The sequence below is a fragment of the Lissotriton helveticus genome, chromosome 12 (assembly GCF_964261635.1).
Source record: "Lissotriton helveticus chromosome 12, aLisHel1.1, whole genome shotgun sequence".
Lineage (NCBI taxonomy): Eukaryota > Metazoa > Chordata > Amphibia > Caudata > Salamandridae > Lissotriton > Lissotriton helveticus.
In genome coordinates, this window is record NC_136073.1 from 373,345,401 (window position 1) to 373,365,995 (window position 20,595).

General features: G+C 48.2%; 1 protein-coding gene across 4 annotated transcripts in view; it reads left to right on the top strand.

Annotated features, from left to right (window-relative positions):
- Nucleotides 1-20,595, top strand: part of TDRD12 (tudor domain containing 12) — a 3,388,409-nt gene that overhangs the window by 2,536,202 nt on the left and 831,612 nt on the right. For all 4 annotated transcript variants that reach the window (XM_078668261.1, XM_078668260.1, XM_078668262.1 and 1 more), the window contains one exon: nucleotides 975-1,074. In XM_078668261.1, coding sequence (XP_078524387.1) covers nucleotides 975-1,074 — 100 coding nt within the window. The remainder of the gene's footprint in view (nucleotides 1-974; nucleotides 1,075-20,595) is intronic.

Genomic DNA, 20,595 nt, shown 5'->3' on the forward strand with positions numbered 1-20,595 from the left:
TCCTGGAGCTTGGTAGACGCACGATTATCGACAGAGCTCGATTGCGGCCAGTTCTTTACTGGAGACGCCTTTGGACGACTCCGGAAATAAGACAGTACGCTGAGAGTTTTCTGTGGATCATCAAGGAAGACGTCTTCCATAAAATAAAATGGTTAAAACATCTGAAGACCATGTTGGAAAATCTAGGGTTTTCAAATCTTTGGATCAACCCCGAGGGAGAAACCTTCCCAAGTAAAGAAGCTCTTAAAAAACAATATTGGGATTGGGTGGGCGGTAAGATGCTGAATGACAATAGGGCAGATTCTATGTCTGGCCGTTTCCTGGAGATTAAAATTTCACCTGTCTTGGAAAACTATTGGGATAATGTTACGGTACCAATGGACAGGAAACTTGTCTTCCAGCTGAGGTCAGGATCTATCCCTCTTAATAAATTGACATCTGGCTGGCACAGATCCACCAACAGTCTATGTCCTGCCTGCGAAATTGCCGAGGAGAGCCTTGGCCATTTTCTCTTTTCATGTGAAGCCTACGTGAATCCGAGGAGGAAATGGCTCTCGCCGGTATGTAAAAACTTGGGGACACGCGAAAGTTCAGTGGCCCTAAGAATTTTATGCACAACACAGCAGGATTCGATAGTTATGGGTGTCGCCAAATACATGGGTTGGGCTTGGGCGATAAGACGACGGTTCTTGGGGGGTCGTATGTAATTAGGAAATCCTTTTTAAAGTTTTTTATGTATTGGCATATATTGTTTTATCAGTAATGTTGTATGAGCTGCACTGTGTTTAATGAATTTTTTTATTCTGTATTATGTATTTTGTGTAAATATTCTGATTAATGTGCTTTTATGAGAATTGTCTCGAATAAAGCTTATACAAACAAACAAACATATAAAAAAATGTCAACTTGATTTGTTCTCTTAACAGTTGAAGTTGATTCATACCGCTTTGCTTATTTTAACAATTATTTCACAGGGAATCGAGCACTTGTCCGTTTCGACATAATTTTAATGCAGAATTAGATTTGCCCCGCAAAATTGGAGATGGTACTCTACCAGCAGAGGGAATCATATCTGTAAGTTTCTATCTGTGTATTAAAGCTCTGCTTGATATTTTGCTATTGCATCTAGCTTATATTTTATGTGAGGTTCCTCTACAGAGACGGAGAACTGACTACTATCTAATGGATACGTTTCTATGCAAAGTCCTCATCTTTAAATATTTCCTTCTGCCAAATGCAGTTTTATTTCAGGGGTGTGGCTTCAGGTGGGTTGTTTTGGGTGTGACATCCCCTGAATAAATGCATTATTGCCTTGGTATGTGGGTCTGGGGTCTCGAGTCCAGTCTGCTATCTCTATTTTGGTTATTCTCTTTGTGAGCCAAGAAGGAAAGCCAAAACAGTGACCTCTGTTGTAAACGGGAAACAGATGGGTGGGGGGGAGGAGAGATACCCACCTGTGGCTTAAATGTGTGATGCTTGGCAAATATGTTATTTTAGAGCCTCTTGTTTTTCTTTATTATCACATATGAGCGCACTTTTAAATACTTGAGGTCAGGATTTGTACTGTATTAGCACCTATTATATTTGATACAGTAGGCTGCAATGTTGATCCGTCTATAAAAAAGAATCTAGGCCACATTTAGAGTTTACACAACTACTGGCTTGCTCTTAGTTCACTAATGGCTTTGTCCTCAGGTTGGGGGTGATGGGGGTGACTGAATATTTCTAAAACCTATCACTTTTAAATAATCTATCTATACAGTTGTTAGACCTGGCACCATTGGCGTGGGTCTCCCTTCCATTTTTTGCTGTTGCCTCATGTATTTTTCGTTGGTGTTAGATGCTTTGGGCACTGTGCCACTGCTATTCAGTGCCACAGTGCAAGTGCTCCCTATTGTAAATTGATGTATGAATCAGTGGTTCCATGTTTGGCTATTTGGTTTACTTGGCAGACCCTAGTCTAGTGCACTGAGTGTGCCCAGAGCGTGTAAATCCAAATGCTGCTGGTGGGCCTGCAGCACTGGTTGTGCCACCCACAGAAGCAGCCTTGTAAAATGTGTCTAAGCATATAACATTCAGGGTAAGAGGGTCTCAGGGAAGTTTACAGACTCAACCAGGCTACATCCCCTACTAATCAACATGAAATACTGAAAAAACCTGGGTGTCTAATAGGAACAAAAATGTGTTCTAACAGATGAAAAAACCAATGCCCGACACTTGGGTGCAGAGGAAGAATCCTTGTAAACTATTAACAAAAAGTACATATGCCAACGCACATAGTCACCAGCAACTGTAGGTGTATCCCAATGTCTAAAGATGGATTCCCATCAAAGTCATCCAATGGTAGGGGTGGTAGGTCTCTAGATCATTGAGACAAAAATCATGCCCTCCATGAGGGATATCCCTCCAAAGTTGCTCGAAGACCATATGTTTGATCATAAAGTGGGAACTAGTGCAGTGCAAAAAGAAATAAGTGAAAGTAAAATGAATAGAGAAAGGCAGCGGGGTAAACTTTAATAGCTGCCAGTATCTTCCAGATTAAAACCAAGAACAGCGCAATTATAGCAGTTCAATATTTGTTTGAACTGCTATAATTGCGCTGTTCTTGGTTTTAATCTGGAAGATACTGGCAGCTATTAAAGTTTACCCCGCTGCCTTTCTCTATTCATTTTACTTTCACTTATTTTTTTCAGTATTTCAAAATGTGTCTAAGGTCTGCCATTGCAGAGTCTGCGTGCAGTCTCGTACTGTCATGCTGACTGGGCAAGTGCACCCACTTGCCAGTCCCTAAACCTTCAAGCCCTGGTGTGTGTGGCATGTCCTAATAGTGAATTGCAAGGCTACCTGTTCTCCATAGGCCAGAATGGCCTGTTAGATTATTACATGTTTATAATCCTTACTGTCTCAGACAACATGGTAGAATGCCTGAACTCAGAATGATAAAATACATATTTTAGTGACGTTGATTTTAACATTCTCTGTTTGTAAATACCACTTTTAGAAAGTAGGTTTTTGCTTGTCTAACCATTCAAACCTGCCTCTGCTAGGTTGTGTATTCCTTTGTCTGGTTTTGTGAGTGACAGGGCTGGGGGATTCCAAGAGTCAGTACGAGTCACCCAGTGGTGAATAGAGAGATCTGCATCTAGATGGGATTGAGTAGTTGCACCTGAAACTTGAATAGAGCTGTGCCTGCCTTAACAATGCTGGCTCCTCCTCCCGGGGAGTGGCTGATGTCTCTGCCTTGCACACTGAAAGAAAAGAAGGAGTCCTGTAAACAAAGTGCTCCAGGACTGTACTTGCCTTCCACAATGTTGGCTCCACTTCCTGTGGGGCGTCTGATGTGCCTGCCCTGCACTCTGAAAGGAAAGGAGAAGTCTGGTAAACAGAGTGCTTCAGAACTGGTTTGGACTGGGCAATGGCCCCTCTCCCCTCAGAGAACAAAGGATTTTGGGGTATAAATATTGGGACACTGATCCCATGAAATTAGATCACTTTTGGACTACAAGAAGAAACCTTTACTGAGGATAGGAACCTGAAGAAACTGAGGAGAGACTATTCCCAAGCTGAAGTGCTGCTTGGGGGATTGGCCTGCAGTGGTTGCCTTACTGCCAAAGGAAGGAGAAATGAACTTTGTGTACTTTGCTTTCAACTTGTGAAGGATCACCAAGGGCTTGGAAAAGAGCTTGCCTCCTGATGAAGTCTCAGGGACAACAGACTTCAACCCCCAGCTCCCCAGAGTTCTTTTGGAAGTGCCTGCTGCTGTTTTGGGCCTTCTGAGGGACTGCGTGTCGCAAGCAGCTGGAAGAGCGACTCAACGAGAAGAAGTGTGTCGCCGTCGCTGTGCCTGCCGTCGCAACTCTGAAGGAGGGTGTCGCCGCTGGAACTGTCGCACTGCACTGCATCGCAGAGAAGCTTGCCGCAACGAAGAGGAAGTGTGTCGCTGCTGCTGCCATCGCAACTCCGAATGAGGGTGTCGCTGCTGAAGCTGTCGCACTGCACCACATCCGGAGAAGAATCTTGCAACGAGTTCGGAGTGTCGCCGTCGCTGTGCCTGCCGTCGCAACTCCGAAGGAGTGTTTCGCCGCTGGTACTGTCACACTGCACCGCATTGAAGAAGAGCACCTTGCATCCCCGAGAAGCGCGCTTCCTTCGGAGCTGCTGCCGTCGCATCGTAGATGACGCCGCTGTAGTCGTCGCATCGAGCGGAAGCTTCACGCATCGTGGGAGAAGAGTGTCGCCGCTGGAGCTGCTGCCGTCGCATCGTCAGTGTGTCGCCGCTGCAGTCCACGCATCGAACCGAGAACTTCTCGCATCCCCGAGAAGCGTGCCGCATCTGGAATATCTTCGTCTTTATTTCTTTGTATCAGAACTTTGCCTCATTTCCCATCGCTGCGACATTGCTTGTCGTGGAAGCGAAACGCAACTTAAGGTACATTGACGCAGAGTGTCGCATCTAAGAACTGAACTAAGCTTAAATCTACCATATTAAAGTAATCATAGTGTGTATTTTTGTTGTTTATTATTATTATTATTATATAGATTTATATAGCGCTACTAAGCCCAAAGGGCATCAAGGCGCCTAGCCAAAAACTAGCTGGAGCAAGTATGCACTATTACAGGTAGGCCTTGATGAACAACCAAGTTTTGAGCGCTTTTTTAAAAAGGGACAGGGAAGGTTGGGCTTTAATCTCCAATGGGAGTGAGTTCCACATCCTCGGGGCCACACTAGAGAATGCTCTACTGCCCCAACGGACCTTCCTAGTCCTAAGGACCACCAGCAGATTCAACTCCGATGATCTGAGGGTTCTACTGGGCACATGACAAGTTAGCAGGGAGCCCAGGGGGCTTGAAGAATCAGCTGCAAGAGCTCTAAAGGCCAAACACAAGATCTTAAGAGATCCTTTGTTGTATAGGAAGCCAATGCAGGCTCTTTCTGGCCATTGTGGCGGAGGATGCATTAGGTAGTGCTAAGACAAAGCGCGCTGCAGCGTTCTGGACAACCTGAAGGCGTTGAGTGAGTCCCTTGTTGGCATCTGCATAGAGAGCATTGCAGTAATCCAACCTGGAACCCACTAATGCGACCACTGTCTGCTTACGCGCTTGGGGAGAGAGATAGTGCAGGATTTTTTTCAGAGTCTTAATAACTCCCCAGCAAGTGGCCACTGTTCGATTGACCTGTAGAGTCATGGACAGAGATGTGTCAAATATGACGCGGAGATTTCTGGCCGATTGGGAGGGAGATGGACACGTTCCCAAAGATGGAGGCCACCCCTCACTCGACCAGATATCCTGGTCTTTGCCAAAGACCAGGATCTCAGTTTTATCGCCGTTCAACTTTAGGGAGTTTTGAATCATCCACTCGGAGACTGTCTGCATACAAGTCCTAAAGTTGACGGCGGAAGTGGTAACAGAGTGGGCCAGGGACACCATGATTTGCGTGTCATCGGCGTATGACACAACCTCCATCCCCTGCGATTTTACTAGCCTGGCTAGGGTTTATGGTCATGTGGTAACTCTATATAAAGTCTACTTATTTTTTATATAAAACCTGTGTGGTGTCCATTTGTTGTGTTGTCACTGGGTTACTGTATGTGGTCACAACTGCTTAACTTACAACGCCTCTGAAATAAGCCTTGACTGCTCACGCCACGCAACCTAGAGGGTGAGCAGGGGTTATTTTAGATGTGTAATCCCCTTCCCCTGACTAGAGGAGAGGGTCCCTATTTGTCACAAGTACCTACCTGTGCCAACTAGAGACCCCCAAATCTAACATCGGTAGGCAGCGGAAGGGATTCTGGGTTTGCATTAGTGACTCATTTACAGTGACTGGTGGTCAAAGTTAAGAAGGATATTAACTCCTACGTTGTCAAAAGAACCTACCCTTACTTACAGAAAGACTACTACACCAACCACACTTACTCTACCACTCAAAATACCAGACCTTGGGGCAGATATAATAGATGTAACAATTTAGTAGGTTTTTCGGACACTTCGGCCGAATCCTCAGATAGCTCCGATCTAAGGGAAAGCGCCAGCCCATCTACCCGTCCTTGAAACCAAACTTTTTTAGGCAGGGGCCGAGGAGAGAACCAGACTCTGGGTCGAGGCAAACGACAATGGTACAATCCTCCAGGGGAACGACAAACACGCCGGCGATTCTACCAGTGGTAAATGGTTCGAAACATACCCGTGCCTCCTCCGAATTATCCCTTTTGAGCAAAGGTCTATCTTTGTACCCACTGTGAAACCTAATTTTCTTGAGCTCCATATTGAATTGCTCCGTTTTTTCAGGCGATACAACTGCATGCATTCTTTCTACAAAACCCCTCACCCACAGTTTCAGGTAATACACCATTCCGTCCACCGTCCACATTCTTCCCAAGCTCCAACATGGTCCCCAGCGAGGTGACCACATTTGAAAAGATGATTATGCAAGATTTATCTTCTTTAGAGAACACCAGACGCTTCATCCCTTATAACATCACACTTGAGGAGAAAAAAGCAATTGACACACTAAAGAACAATGACTCAATCATAATTAAGTCTGCCGATAAAGGCGGTGGAATTGTTCTGCAGCAAATAGACACTTAAAAAATGAAATCCTACGCCAACTCTCCAATACGTACCGTTATGGTAAACTTCACACAAATCCAACATCTGAACTACAACTGATCCTCCCAATAACTACAGAGTGTAAAGACCAAGGTTTCTCGAGTCCTAAAGAATTTCTGTTTCTCAATATAAAATCCCCCCGCACCCCAGTAATTTATACCCTACCAAAAATCCATAAAAATGAATTCAATCCACCAGGACGCCCAATAGTCTCCGGCTGTGGTTCTATTCTAGAACCTCTTGGCCAATTTGTAAACTATTTCATAAAATATTTTGTACCCCACACTGATTGCTACATAAAAGACAGCATGTCCATGATCAATATGGTTGAACACTATCCCTTTGACATTGACTCTGACCTTTTGTGTACACTTGACATAGAATCACTCTAACCGAATGTACCGCAGATAGAGGCCATGCTGGTTATCGAAAAGATACTGAACAGTAGACCGAGTCCACATAATGTCCCCACTTTGTTCATACTTCAACTATTGGAAGTATGCCTTCCCAGAAACGTATTTAGCTTCCAGACAGACTATTACCAACAAGTTAAAGGCACGTCCATGGGGGAAATTTTTGCCCCAAATCTAGCCATTCTGTATATGGACCATCTAGAAACATCAAGAATTCTGACTCCGTTTAACCCCTTCTATGAAGGCATCTCTTTGTGGAAGCGTTACATCGACGATATTTTGTTAATTTGGCATTCCACAGAAGAGACTCTTGCCCAGTTCTTCCATTGGTTGAATAACAATTGTCAAGGTCTTAGCTTTACACTCACATTTAATAAGTCATCCATAGCTTTTTTGGATCTCACAATCTACCATAACAACAATGAACTTTTGACAAAGTTATACCGATAACCAACCGAAAGGATTACTTTGCTTAAATATGACAGTAATCACCCCCGTGCTCTCCGAGATTCATTGCCTTACTCGCAATTCTTAAGAATCAGGAGAAATTGCTATCACAAAAAAGATTACTTTCAGGAAGCGTCCACATTGTCATCTAAACTGCATGCTCGTGGTTACCCCAAACGTCTAGTACGTAATACTTGCAAAAGAGCATGGTATTGTCCACGTGAAGTATTACTTGCCCCCAAACCTAAGACTCAGCAAAAACATATGGTATGTGTAACAACTTTTTCACCAGTTTCTAATGCCATACGGAAGTCCATCTTGAAACACTGGACCATCCTCAATGCAGGCACCTTGAACATTGATCGACCGCTCTTTGCTTTCAAAAAGAGTCGAAACATAAAAGACCATTTGATTAGAGCAGCTCTTCCCACGCCCAAACCTGCATCCACACTCACTGAACTTTGGGGTTTTGCCCCACTATTGGGACATAAAAAATGCGGTAACTGCAGCGTTTGTGAATATGTTATTGAGGGCCAGGAGTTCACTTTCAATGATGTTCATATCAAACTGAATAGTTTGAGCAATTGTAACTCTTGCAATATAATTTATGTGATACAATGCCCATGTAAACTAATCTACATAGGTCAGACGACTCAGAAAGCAAGGATCAGAATATGCCAACATCGCAGCCGAATCCGATGTAAAACGTCAAACGCTCCTTTGGTAGAACACTTTTCAAGTCACGGTCACGATGAAAATTACATAAAATGGACAATTATCAGCCAAATCAAACAGCCCCCCCAGGGGAGCAGACATTACCAGCCTTCCTAACAAAGAGGAACTTAAATGGATTTTACGTACCAAGAGTATGCAAAATGGCCTTAACAGAACTGAGGATTGGACCACCCTTCTCTGAAAATGTTCAAGTTCTAACTGGTCCTAAACTGTTCAAGTTCTAACTGGCAGTTTACTGTGTTTTTACTACTGCCTCACCACGTCAGCTTTAATGGCTTTTGTAATATGGAAATTGTGCTGAACTGGAATCAGTTACCTTAATTTTCAATTGCTGTTCTTGACATAACTGGGATTTCACACTGCTATCTCTACCACCCTTCTGCAGGCACCTTAACTCTTCCCCCTTACTCACTCTCCTCACAAATAGGCCGCTTCTGGAATCACATTCCTTCACTTTTCCTCACCTAAGAAGGCCGGCGCCTTTCACTCAATATTTTTCCGTGATCAGCATTCTATTCCCCTTGGCTATAATTAGCGTCAGCACGTCTTGACTCTCCAGGTTGCATTGAGCCAACGTGCTCGCTTCCCCATTCGTACCAAACGGCGTGGAGGAGGACGATATCTCCCGCTCCTCAGCGCCTCAACTCTTGCCATTCCGGCACCCTGAACACACAATCGAAGCGCCGTGGGTTCCCGCCAGCTTGGCGCCCCGAAGCATCTGCTTACATTCGGTAAGGTTGCGCCTCTCTGCCCTCACATTAGCCTCGTCCCTATCATCATTTTCTCCCCTCTAACCATCCCCTCTTCCCCTTCTCCTGATAGGAATCCGGAAGATCACCGCCTACAAGGTAATTATAGATTGGGTTTCTAGCACACGCCGGCAATACTCGTTCCGGCACTGTAATCTAACCCGCCTCCCCTTTCCTCAGCACCCTGCAAGAATTGCATCTCAATCCGCGCCTTGGATGCCCTCTTTCTCCCCCTACTTGCACCTCGATCAACGCGTATCCTGACCGGGTAGAGCTCTTAATCACAGCGGATCCCCGCTCACCCGCGATCCTCACTGGTTACTGCCCAGCATGGTTGCTCATCACCAGCCTTGCAATCACGGCTGTTCTCCGGTTCACAAGCACCTTTCTCGACCTTCCTTCTCGAATTCTGTCGGTTTATTTCTTTTAATCTCCACTGGCTGTACAGCCGCTTCCAATGCATGACTAGTATATGCACTCCCTATTTATCTACCTATGGCTTGAGAGACACATATTGAGCCTCCTTTATCATTAAGTGCATTTTTAACTGTCTGACATATGTATTTTACTATTTTCCTAATTTTGTATGTCCACATCTTTGTCTCCATTTTTTCCTCCTTCCTTCCAAATTCATTTTATTGTCGTGTGTTAGTGTTGTGTAAGGTTTACAGATTTTTTTTGTCCTGATGATGTTCCCAGTTACTGCATGAAAGTGATCGAAACGCCGTCGACTTAACATAACAGCGTACACACAAATATTTTCATTTTAGTTGTAACGCCTGTTTCTACATATTTAGCTTGCCACATTACGTATAATTCAGAGCAAGCACCTTCTCTGTTTCGCCTAAATGTTTCGTAATTTGTTTTCGTTTTGACCTGTGTGTTTAAATTGTCACCTTTTCACCAATGTCACACCTTCTACGTATTGTTTTGGATACAGGACTGTATCCTACTGGATATTATAACTGTCTCTAGACAGTAAATGTAATCATTTATAATAAAATTCCTACCCGGCTGGGTAGCCTATATAGATTCCATTGTGTTCTATATGTATTACTTAGATTTATTCCTTTCTATTACAAGGACCACTGTTCAATATGATACTATGTTCCCCTAGGTCCTTGGTTACCTTTAGGGTTCCCTTGTCTTCTCATAAACATGTGGAAGCGCAACGCAACCTCAGGCACATAGACGCAGAGTGTCGCATCTAAGAACTGAACTGAACTAAGCATATATCTACCATCTTAAAGTAATAGTATTGTGTATTTTTGTCGTTTATGGTCTTGTGGTAACTCTATATAAAGTCTACTTACTTTTTATATAAAACCTGTTTGGTGTCCATTTGTAGTGTTGTCACTGGGTTACTGTATGTGGTCACAAATGCTTAACACACAACGCCTCTGAGATAAAGCCGGTCTGCTCATGCCAAGCTACCAAGGGAGTGAGCAGGGGTTATTTTAGAAGTGTAATCCCCTTATCCTGACTAGAGGCGAGGGTCCCTATATTTCACATGTACCTACCTGTGCCAACTAGAGACCCCCAAATCTAACAACAGTGATATAATCAGATGTCCTAAGGTGAATGCTTCCATGTTAAAGAAATAGACTTTTTGGAATTTTGAAGAGAATGTATGATATTTTTATATTGTTTGTGGGAACAATATACAGGCCAAACAGTTTCATGGCTCTGCTCATGCACGGACTGTTAAAACCAAGCCAGACCCAAGGCTTGGCCTTGGCTCAGCTCGCCCTATTAATTTGTCTACACACCCTCATCTGTATAAGACTTGGGTTTAGTACATGGGGCCATCAGTCACCTGACAGAATAGTTTGTAAAATATGAGGAATAGATTCATGGAGCCCTGGCCACATAACGAATTTAACAACTCTACCATCAAGACTATTTGTAGCTGAGACAGAGAAAAGTGTGTGCAGTGAAATTACATCTAAAATGTGAAAGAAATATGTTCGTTATTAGATTCCTTACCATTGAATTACCCCCAGGTGTTAGACTAGATCCGGAAAGTTTTTTCGTCAGCAGTACCTCTGCGCGTCGGAAGGTGGCGTCTGTCTGATCTGCGTCCGTCGTTGGTGTCGTGGTCACCAGGATGACGTCATGGCAGCTACTTAGACGCCGCCCTCGTGCGCTGACGTCCGTTCTTTCATTTTTCGCACTAGCCAGCGCAGATCCGGAGAGAGCGGTACCTCCAGTCAATTTTTGACTGTACTTTTTAAGCGACTTTTGTCGACGTCTTTTTTGACTCTACGACTCTTGGTGCACGTAGGGATGCCAGGCTTCAGGCATGTGGTTCCTGTACCCGACTGATGTCGGTTACGGATCAGCACCGCGTGTGCCTCTTTTGCCTGGAGCACGATCCAAAGGCTTTGCAGGAGCGGTCCTGAAAGCTTCTTGAGCGCCGGCAGTCGGCCCGTGACGTTAGAGGTCCCTGTCGCGAGGGAGGTCAGGGGACCGGTTGCGGAGGCATCATCACTCTTCCAAGTCTTTGAAGTCTTCGCACTCTGGGTCAGGTAAGTCAAAGCACAAGAAGAAGTTTAAGGAACATCGTCGCTTTTCGACATTTCCCCGTTGGTTGGCTGATGCAGTGAGGTTAAAGGGCGGTGCCACTCCCGCGGCTCTGCGGGGGAGCCCAAAGAGCCAACTCCGGACGTCTCTCCCTTCCCAGGCCCCGAAGCGACTCCTGCCCTGCTTTGTAAATTTTCCAAGGTGATAAACGCCATCTTTGGGCAGCCCGAACCTGCCGGCGTGCCTTCGGGCCCCGGGGACTCTGCACCACAGGCCCCCCTTGGATCCAGGCCTGGATCCGGATCGGCACTGGTCAACCTTATAACACCTTCACCGGTGCCGCTTCCTCCAGCACCGTTACCGCAGCCGGCTCAGGTCATGCCCCTGGCGGTGGTTGATCCTGGCCTCCATCCTGATGTGGACCTGGAGCCGGACTGGCGTCGCCGGACCCGGTGCCGAGCGGGGTTGTTGTGTCCCTGTTCCCTCCTGGGTTCCCCTTTTACCCAGATTGGCACCTAAAGGATGAGGGGGAGGACTGGGAGTGGTCAGGTGACCCTCTGACTGAACAGCTAGGCTCTGACAAGACTGGAGAGAGGAACTGGTGGTCTAGACACCTCCCCTGACCTTGGCATGTTGTGTCTTCCTACCGTGGCTACGGAGGAGGGAGCGTTATACGCAGTGGTGTTGCGTAGGGCAGCCGAGGCGCTCAACCTCGAGCTTTGTACGGTGGCGGTCAGGACTAACCTCCTGACAGAGGCGTTTCTGCCAGCTGTGAGCTCTTCGGAGCTCCTGCTGACGTTTAATGAGGCCCTTACCAACTTCCTTTTGGGCACCTGGTCCAGGCCCAACACAGGGCTGCCGTGGATAGGATGACTGCCCAACGCCTCTGCCCGGCTCCAGGTGACCCCTCTTTCCTCTCCCAACACCCCACCCTAAAGAGCTTGGTGGTCCAAGCCTCCACTTCCATGAGCGCATTCCCTACCGCTCCACTGGAAAGGGAATCCAAGAAGCTGGATCATCTTGGAAAGAAGGTTTTCTCTTCCACCAGCTTGGGACTGCTGTCGGTAAAAACCGCATGTCTATTGTGCCGTTATTCCCACTCTGTGTGGGATACGGTTGCGCAGGTGCTGCCTCAGTATCCGGAGGAGGCCCGGATAGGGCTCTCCCAGACTGTTGCCGCCAGAAGGGATGTGGCCAAGCTTACCTTTCGTTGTTGCTGGATTCCCCCGACTCTCTAGGTAGGTCGATTTCCCCGTCAGTAGCCCTTTGTCGCTACACCTGGATGAGATTGACTGACTTTTCGGGGGATGTCCTGAATACCCTCATGGACATGCCTTTTGATGGCCGTCGCCTTTTTGGTGACAGAGCGGACAACGCTTTAGAGCGTTTCAAGGACTCACAGGCTAAGGCCAAGTCCCTGGGCCTCTCCAGCCTCAATGCGCAGTCTGCTTTTAGCCCCTTTTGAGGCTACGGAAGGGGTGCCCCACTATGTACCGCCAAGAGCCAAAGGCCGCAGCAAGTTTTCGCGTGGCCGGGGACCTAGGAACCACCGCCGTGGTTCAGGGGGCCAGCGGGCGGGCCAGTCTAATAACCCTCCCTCAGCAGCATCCTCCAACCCTTCCAAGTTTGACTTTTCAGGCCCATCAAAAGCCAGTGGGCGACAGGATCCGCCATCACCTCCCCCACTGGTGCACCATCACGTCGGACAGGTGGGTTTTGCAGATAGTCCGAAGGGGCTGCTCCCTCCCCTTTGAGGCTACCCCTCCAGCCATGCCACCTCAATACCACGGCATGTCGGAGGATCACCTGGGCCATCTCCAACAGGAATGTATGGCTCTCTTGGCCAAGGGATCCATCGAGCGCATTCCTGTCCCAGAAGTAGGCCGTGGTTGTTATTCCCACTACTTTCTGGTGCCCAAGAAGGACAAGGGCCTGCGTCCTATCTTGTATCTCAGGAATGTCAACCGCTTCCTCGAGAAGGAGAAGGTCAAGATGTTGATGCTCGCTCAGGTCCTGTCTGCTCTCGACCCAGGAGGCTAGATGAAAGCGTTGGGCTTGCAGGATGCTATTTTGACATCCCCGTCCTGCCGGCCCACCGGCGTTACCTGCAGTTCACGGAAGGCCACAGGCACTTTCAGTTTACCGTGCTCCCCTTTGGCCTTACCAGCGCCCCTCGGGTGTTAACGAAAGTGATGGCAGTGGTTGCAGCTCATCTGCGCAGATCGGGGGTTTCAATCTTCCCCTATCTCGACGACTGGCTGTTGAAGGCGGGCTCGCCCCAGGCAGTCATCTCCCACCTCCAGACTGCGGCCGACCTCCTGCATTCGCTGGGGTTTTTCATCAGTGTGCCAAAGTCACACCTGATTCCCTCTCAGAAGCCCCTCTGCATCGGAGCGGTTCAGGAAACGACGCGGTTTCGGGTTTATCCTCCCGAACAGCGAGTCAGGGTTATTTGGGCTATGATTCTGATCTGAATCTCTGTCCTGGGTTTTGGTCACGATGACCCTGAGGTTGCTGGGGCTCATGGCCTCCTGCATCCTTCTGGTCAATTATACCAGGTGGCATATGCGGGCTCTGCAGTGGGACCTGAAGTTCCAGTGGGTGCAGCATCAGGGGAATCTGTCCGATCGCGTCCACATTTCGAAGGGCACTACATGTCAATTGAAGTAGTGGCTAACGTACCAGGATTGAGTCAATGGCAGAGCCCTCTCCCTTCCCCAACATGAGCACACAGTGGTGACGGACGCATCACTTCTGGGATAGGGCGGCCACATGGGGGAGGTGGAGATCAGAGGCCTCTGGTCTCAGGCAGAGTCCGGGCTGCATAACAACCTTCTGGAGCTCCGGGTGATCCATCTTGCACTCAAGGCATTCCTCCCCTCTGTCCGGGGAAGAGTAGTGCAGGTGTTCACAGACCACAATACCGCCATGTGGTACTGCAACAAACAGAGCGGTGTGGGGTCGTGGACCCTCTGGACAGGGCTGAAAAACCAGGGCATATCCCTGGTTGTTCAACACCTGGCAGGTTCCCTGAACGCTAGGGCGGACAAACTCAGCCGCATGTGCATGATGGATCATGAATGGCGTCTTCACTTGGAGGTGGTGCAAGGTCTTATTCGACAGTGGGGAGAGCCTTGGTTATATCTGTTCGCTACCGAAGAGAACATGCAATGTCAGCAATTCTGCGCGTTGGTATTTCTAAGGCGGCACTCGCTCGGCGACGCTTTTCGTCGCGAGTGGAGTCAATGTCTGTTGTAGGCCTTTCCGTCTATACCACTTCTGCCCAGAGTGGTGAAGAAGATGAGGCGTGACCGGGGCCCAAATCATTCTTGTGGCTCCGGATTGGGTACCAAGAGTCTGGTATCCCAAGCTGCTCAACATGGTCATCGATCGTCCGACCCTTCTCACTCTTCGGGAGGATGTTCTGTCACAGTAACAGGGGATTGTCCTCCCCCCCTCCCCCCAGCCTGTCCAGCCTTCACCTCCTTGTGTGGAGATTGAGCGGCAACAGTTGACGTTGTTTGACCTGCCTCCCAAAGTCTGCGATGTTATCTTGGCAGGCAGGCGTTCCTCCACTAAGACGGTATACGCCTGCCGGTGGAACAAATTTGTGGCATGGTGCACAGCAAAGGCTGTTGATTCCCTTTCTGCCCCTCTTTCCGAGGTTATCTTGTTTCTCCTTTCTTTCTCCCAGCAGGGCTCTGCTCTGGGCACTATCAAGGGCTATCTCTCGGCCATCTCTGCCTTTCTTCGGCTTCCAGATCAGCCTTCTCTTTTCAAGTCCCCGGTTGTTATTTGTTTCTTGAAAGGCATAACTCATCTCTTGCCTCCTATTCCCTTTGTTATGCCTCAGTGGGACTTGAATCTAGCCTTAACCTATTTAATGTGCGCTCCTTTTGAGCCGCTTCACAACTGTCCTTTGAGGCTTCTGACACTTAAAACTGCATTCTTGGTAGCCATCACGTCTGCCAGAAGAGTGAGTGAGCTCCATGCCCATTCATCCAAGCCTCCCTTCCTTTCTGTCCATCTGGACACGGTGGTTCTCAGGGCTTATCCATCCTTCCTTCACTAGGTTGTCCTGCCTTTCATATCGGGCAGACCATCACTTTGCCCACCTTCTTTCCGCCTCTGCATCCTCTGAAGAAGGGAGAGACGCACCAACGTCTGGACCCAAAACGTGCGCTTTCCCTTAATCTGGATTGCACCAAACAGTTTTGGATGGATGAACAGCTCTTTGTTGGCTACATGGGCGCCAAGAAAGGTTGGGCCTTACACAAATGAACTATCTCCAGATGGGTTGTTTTGTGTATCAAAGCCTGCTATTCTCTGACAGAGCAGGAGCCTCTAGTTAAGTTGGTTGCCCATTGCACCGGGGCGATGGCAGCAACTACTGCTTTAGGATGGGGAGTTCCTCTAAATGACATCTGTCAAGCAGCTACGTTGGCTTCGCTGCACACATTTACGAAACACTACTTCCTTGACAGCCAAGTCTGGAGAGAAGGCTTCTTTAGCCGTTCTGTTATCCAGGACTTTCTGGTGTGAGCTTCGGGTGTGGTATTGCTGGGGTATCTATTCAAAGGTAAGGAATTTATCACTACATGTTTCTTTCAGATGAACAATTTACTTACCTTCGGTAACGATATATCTGTAAGAAACATAGGATAGTTATAGATTCTTTACCGCCCCACCCATCCTCCCCGTTCTGCGAACTGATTTCTATGGTTATGGTCCTCCTTTCAGGGCCCTAGTTTTGTGCACCAGTGGTCAGTGTCTTGCATGGCTCAGCGTTTCTGGCACAGAAAGTTGTGTACAAAACTGACGTCAGCGCGCGAGGGCGGCGTCTAAGTAGCTAACGCAACGTTATCTCAGCAACCACGACGCCAACGACAGAGGCAGATCCAACCGGTGCCACCTACAGACGCGCAGAAGTACTGCTGACGAAAAACTTTCCGGATCCAGTCTGACACCTAGGGGTAATTCTAAGGAAGGAATCTATAACTAAATAATGTTTCTTACAGATATATCTTTGCCGAAGGTAAGTAACTTGTTCTTTAGTATGCCTGAACTCAGAATCTAAAGATGCATCTTTTAGTGGAGGTTAGCAGTGGCTCCAGAGAGTCTAGGTGGGTCAGGGAAGGGCTGAATAGACCTGGGTGGCATTTAGAATATGGGGAGGAGATGTCCTTTCACCTGAATGGGCCCGGTCTGCCGTCTCCACCTCCCTCCAGGAAGCTACACCAGAGAGGACAGAACTGTTTCTGGCTTGGCACAGACACTCTCTGCCTGAGAGAACAAAGGATTTTGGGCTATAAAAAGTGGGGTCCAACCCCCTGAACTTTAGAACTCTTTTAGGTCAAGAAGACTGCCAAGAGGAAGAGCTGGAGAAGATGTGAGGAGGAACTACCACTGTGCTGAGTGCTTTGCTGTGTTGGCCTGCTGTGGCTGCTTCTGTCTTGGGCAGTGAAAACACTGGACTGAACTTTCTGCAACTTCTTACTTTGAGTATCTCCAAGGGATTGAGGTAGAGTGTGAATAGTTAGCCTGGCATATGATGTTCACTATTCTAGTGGGCACCTTGCACCAGTCTAATCAACCCTTATTGATGGTGGTTGTAAAGTCAACCTTATAGACAAGCTATCCTAGTGGTAGCATGGACCAGCAGTCATAGGCTAAGACTTCAGAGAGCATGTGAAGCAAGCTGTTTTACCAATTATAATCCCTTGAATACCAAATAAAAGGACACCCCACAAGGTATATATCAAATATATATGTATTTATTTCTAACACAACCCCTCTGCACTCTTTTTGAGGTCAGAGATCGAAGTACATCACAAGTTACTCAATTAGCATACGATAAGTTGCACAAATACAGTTATGCCCTAGGGGCCTCACAAACCATATACTAAGTAAGTGGTATAAGAACCACTACAGAATTAGTGAGTAGGCCTAGGGCCTAGGGAATCGCTGGGGCTACACTAAACAACCAAAGTTTAGGAAGTAGGAGACCCACGGGAGACGCGTGCAGTGTCTAAACACAGTCACGAGTTACCATTGACTTATAATGGAGAACGAAGAAGTTACAAAGTTACTGTTTAAGGGCACTTCCGGATGGACTACGAAAAGAACCCCTTTAGACTAGGACACTTTGAGAGTCAAGACCCACGGAAGCACCGGAATACTCATGTTACCTCACCCAGGGAAGCCGGGTGCATGGGTGCCTTTTGGTGTCTGGTTTCGTCAATGCTTTCAATGAAGATCTGCAAAGAAGTGCTGCAGGCGGCCAGAGGAACAGTGTCCGGGTGGATCCAAGGGTGGATCGAAGATGTGAAGAACCTGAAAGCAGAGGGGACATAGTCTGGGTCACTAGCCAGTGACCAGGAAGGAACCAGGCGATGTTACGATGATCTCAGGTGAAGAGTTGAAGCTTGTCTCTGCAGCCACGAGGACCAGGAGGTGTCGACGACGACCAGGAGCTGGATTCGAGCTGACCCACGAAGGATCTAGTTGACTGCAGTGTCGGTATCGGACTGGACCCAACAAGCCTTGGCAAACGCACTCCACGCAGGAAGTGAAGATTGGCTTTGGAGCAGACCAGCAAGGTCTGAGGAGCTTCTCCTTTGCAGGGAAGCTGGAGCAAGCCTGGAGCAACCAGGAAAGCAGTTTGGTTTTCAAAGGTTTGTCTTCAAGGGGCTCACTTGCCAGCGGGCTAGCAACCGGGAAGACGCGTTGAGCTGAAATGTAAGCGCTGGCCCCACGCGGCACTCATGGAGTGTGGAGAGCTGAGCTTCGGTGCAAATGGCGCTCGGGTCTGGGGCTTCTCGTACCCCAATGCACAACTGCGAGGGTACCTCGGTAGTCGAGCTGTTAGCACAATTCAGGATGTCCAGGGTGTCCATTCCCACGTCTCTCGTGTCCCCCACGGGTCTCAGCTTTGCTGTGGATGTGGGTCAAAGTCAGAGAAGTCTGAAAGTCCAGTTTCTGTGTTGCTGAGTCTTCGGGTTCCGGCGGGAGCGTCGACAAAGCAGACCAGCAAGTTACTGGTGGTGCCTGTTTGCACAGGTTGGTCACTCCTTGACCACAACGGAGATGTCTTCAGTCTTCTAGTCGAAATAGAACGTCGAAGGTCCAAAAGTTCTGTATCAAAGTTTCGTTCCTGGATAATCTAAAGTCCTGGGGACACAGCTCCTATCTTTATACTAAGAAAATGGTCTGGATTACCTGCTAGGTCCCTCCTATGGGTGGACCTGGGAAGGGGGTGGTTTGAACCGGGCTATGCATGGAGCACCTTGTGTGCCCCAGGCAGTGTCTCAAAAAGCATCTGCTGATGCAGCCCTCCCTGTCCCAATACACATCAGCCTGTCTGGGTAGGTGCTGGCACCTCCCTGGACAGGAAACCTATTGTCAAGGCCTCCCCTGCCGGAGTATCGTCCAGCAGCAGGAGGTCAAACTTGTGTTTGTGGCAGCAGCATCCATTTTGTGATGCTGGGGCTCTGTTTAACTTTAACCGGGTAAAGCAGGAACATACATGTCTTTTCCCTCTAGAAGGGTGGAATGCTACCCCCGCCGCCAGAATTGGCAGGGTGGGGGTAGTATTCCAAAGTGTTTGACACCTTACACGAGATGTTTTGATAAAGCCAAACCAAAGTTACCATTAACCGCGAGGATTATAATGCACTTAAGAGTATATGCTATGGCTATATCGTAGAACAGCTATAAGGAGATGGTTCCGAAAGCTGCAGACGGGCTCAGCTCATGCTAGGGCACCCTCTCACATAAAACCAAGCACTCTGCCTCCAGGATTGTCGAGGCGTACCATAGGATAGACTTAAAGGTGCATATGTGTCTATGTATATGGGTAGATATAGGTATACTATATCTAAGTAAGGGGTGATTACACCACCTTGCCCAAGCTGAGTGACCAGCCTGTGGTGTCAGTTTGGATGGCCAGCCAGGGGTGGCATAATACATACTGCAGCCCCTGGTAGGCCTTGGATGCACCTATGCCCTGAGTACCTATGGTACACTATACAGGGGCTCACAAAGGTGACCCAATACCAATCAGGTATGTACTTAAAGTACATTGCATCAATTTAGAGAGAGAACAGCTGGGCTGTGGGTCTGATTAGCAGGCCCACAGCCACACTAAAGTCGAAAAAAACAGAAAATCACAGCAAAAAGTGGAGGTGACCATAGGAAGCAGACCCTACTCTCCTACATAGAGCTTGCCCCCTGTTCAAGAAGTCTGAGGAACAGCAAAGACTTCAAGTTCATCAGCCATCAGCACTGGGGACTGTGTGTTTTGTGCTGCAACAGAAGAAAAAGCAACCTGATACCATCCACAACTCTGCTGCCGACTCAGTGTCCTGAAGGCCCCACAAAGGGCACCTGCAAAACGCCTGTGACCCTGGTCACACTAACGACACAATCTAATGTTGCCACCGAGCTGCTGCTCGCACCGCGACCTGTGGGCATCGCACTTCGCACTGCCTCGCTTCATGACACCGCCTTAGTATCCCCGACGACGCCGTTCCACTCCAAAATCAACTCCGCTGCTTACACTGTGGTTCGAGGGCAGAGCTCGTAAGTTAAACAACGCACCGTCCTCATCCAGCACCTCACCCTTAGCCTACCGATGCCGGTGCAATCGACTCCAGTTCGTCAGCCAACGACAGCGCTTCAGTAACGATGACAACTCTGATTGCACCATGACCTGCCAGCAATGCAACGAGCACCGCATCACTGGGCACTGCAACCCTGGTTTCATCGACGACGCCATTTGACGACGCCGCTCCCACTGCGACCTGAGGGCTTCGCACGCCACACCCCTACACTTTGCACCGCAGCACCCGACGCCCGCTGACCCCAGCGCTCCTGAATTCAACTGCGAGGAGTTCGATCTGCAACGCAGGTGACTTCAAGGGCCTGACGGCTCCTGCACCGACCTCTGGAACCGACGCCTGCGGACGTCGTGCTTTCGGAAGCTCAATGCGATGTTGCGGATGCCCTGCATTTCTTAAGGCACTGTTTTGCTGGTCTTCCCGATACCGTAGTTGGCCCGCGACGCTGTGGTCAGCCAGAACTGTTTGGATTTATTTGTTCACGATGCAGTGATAGCC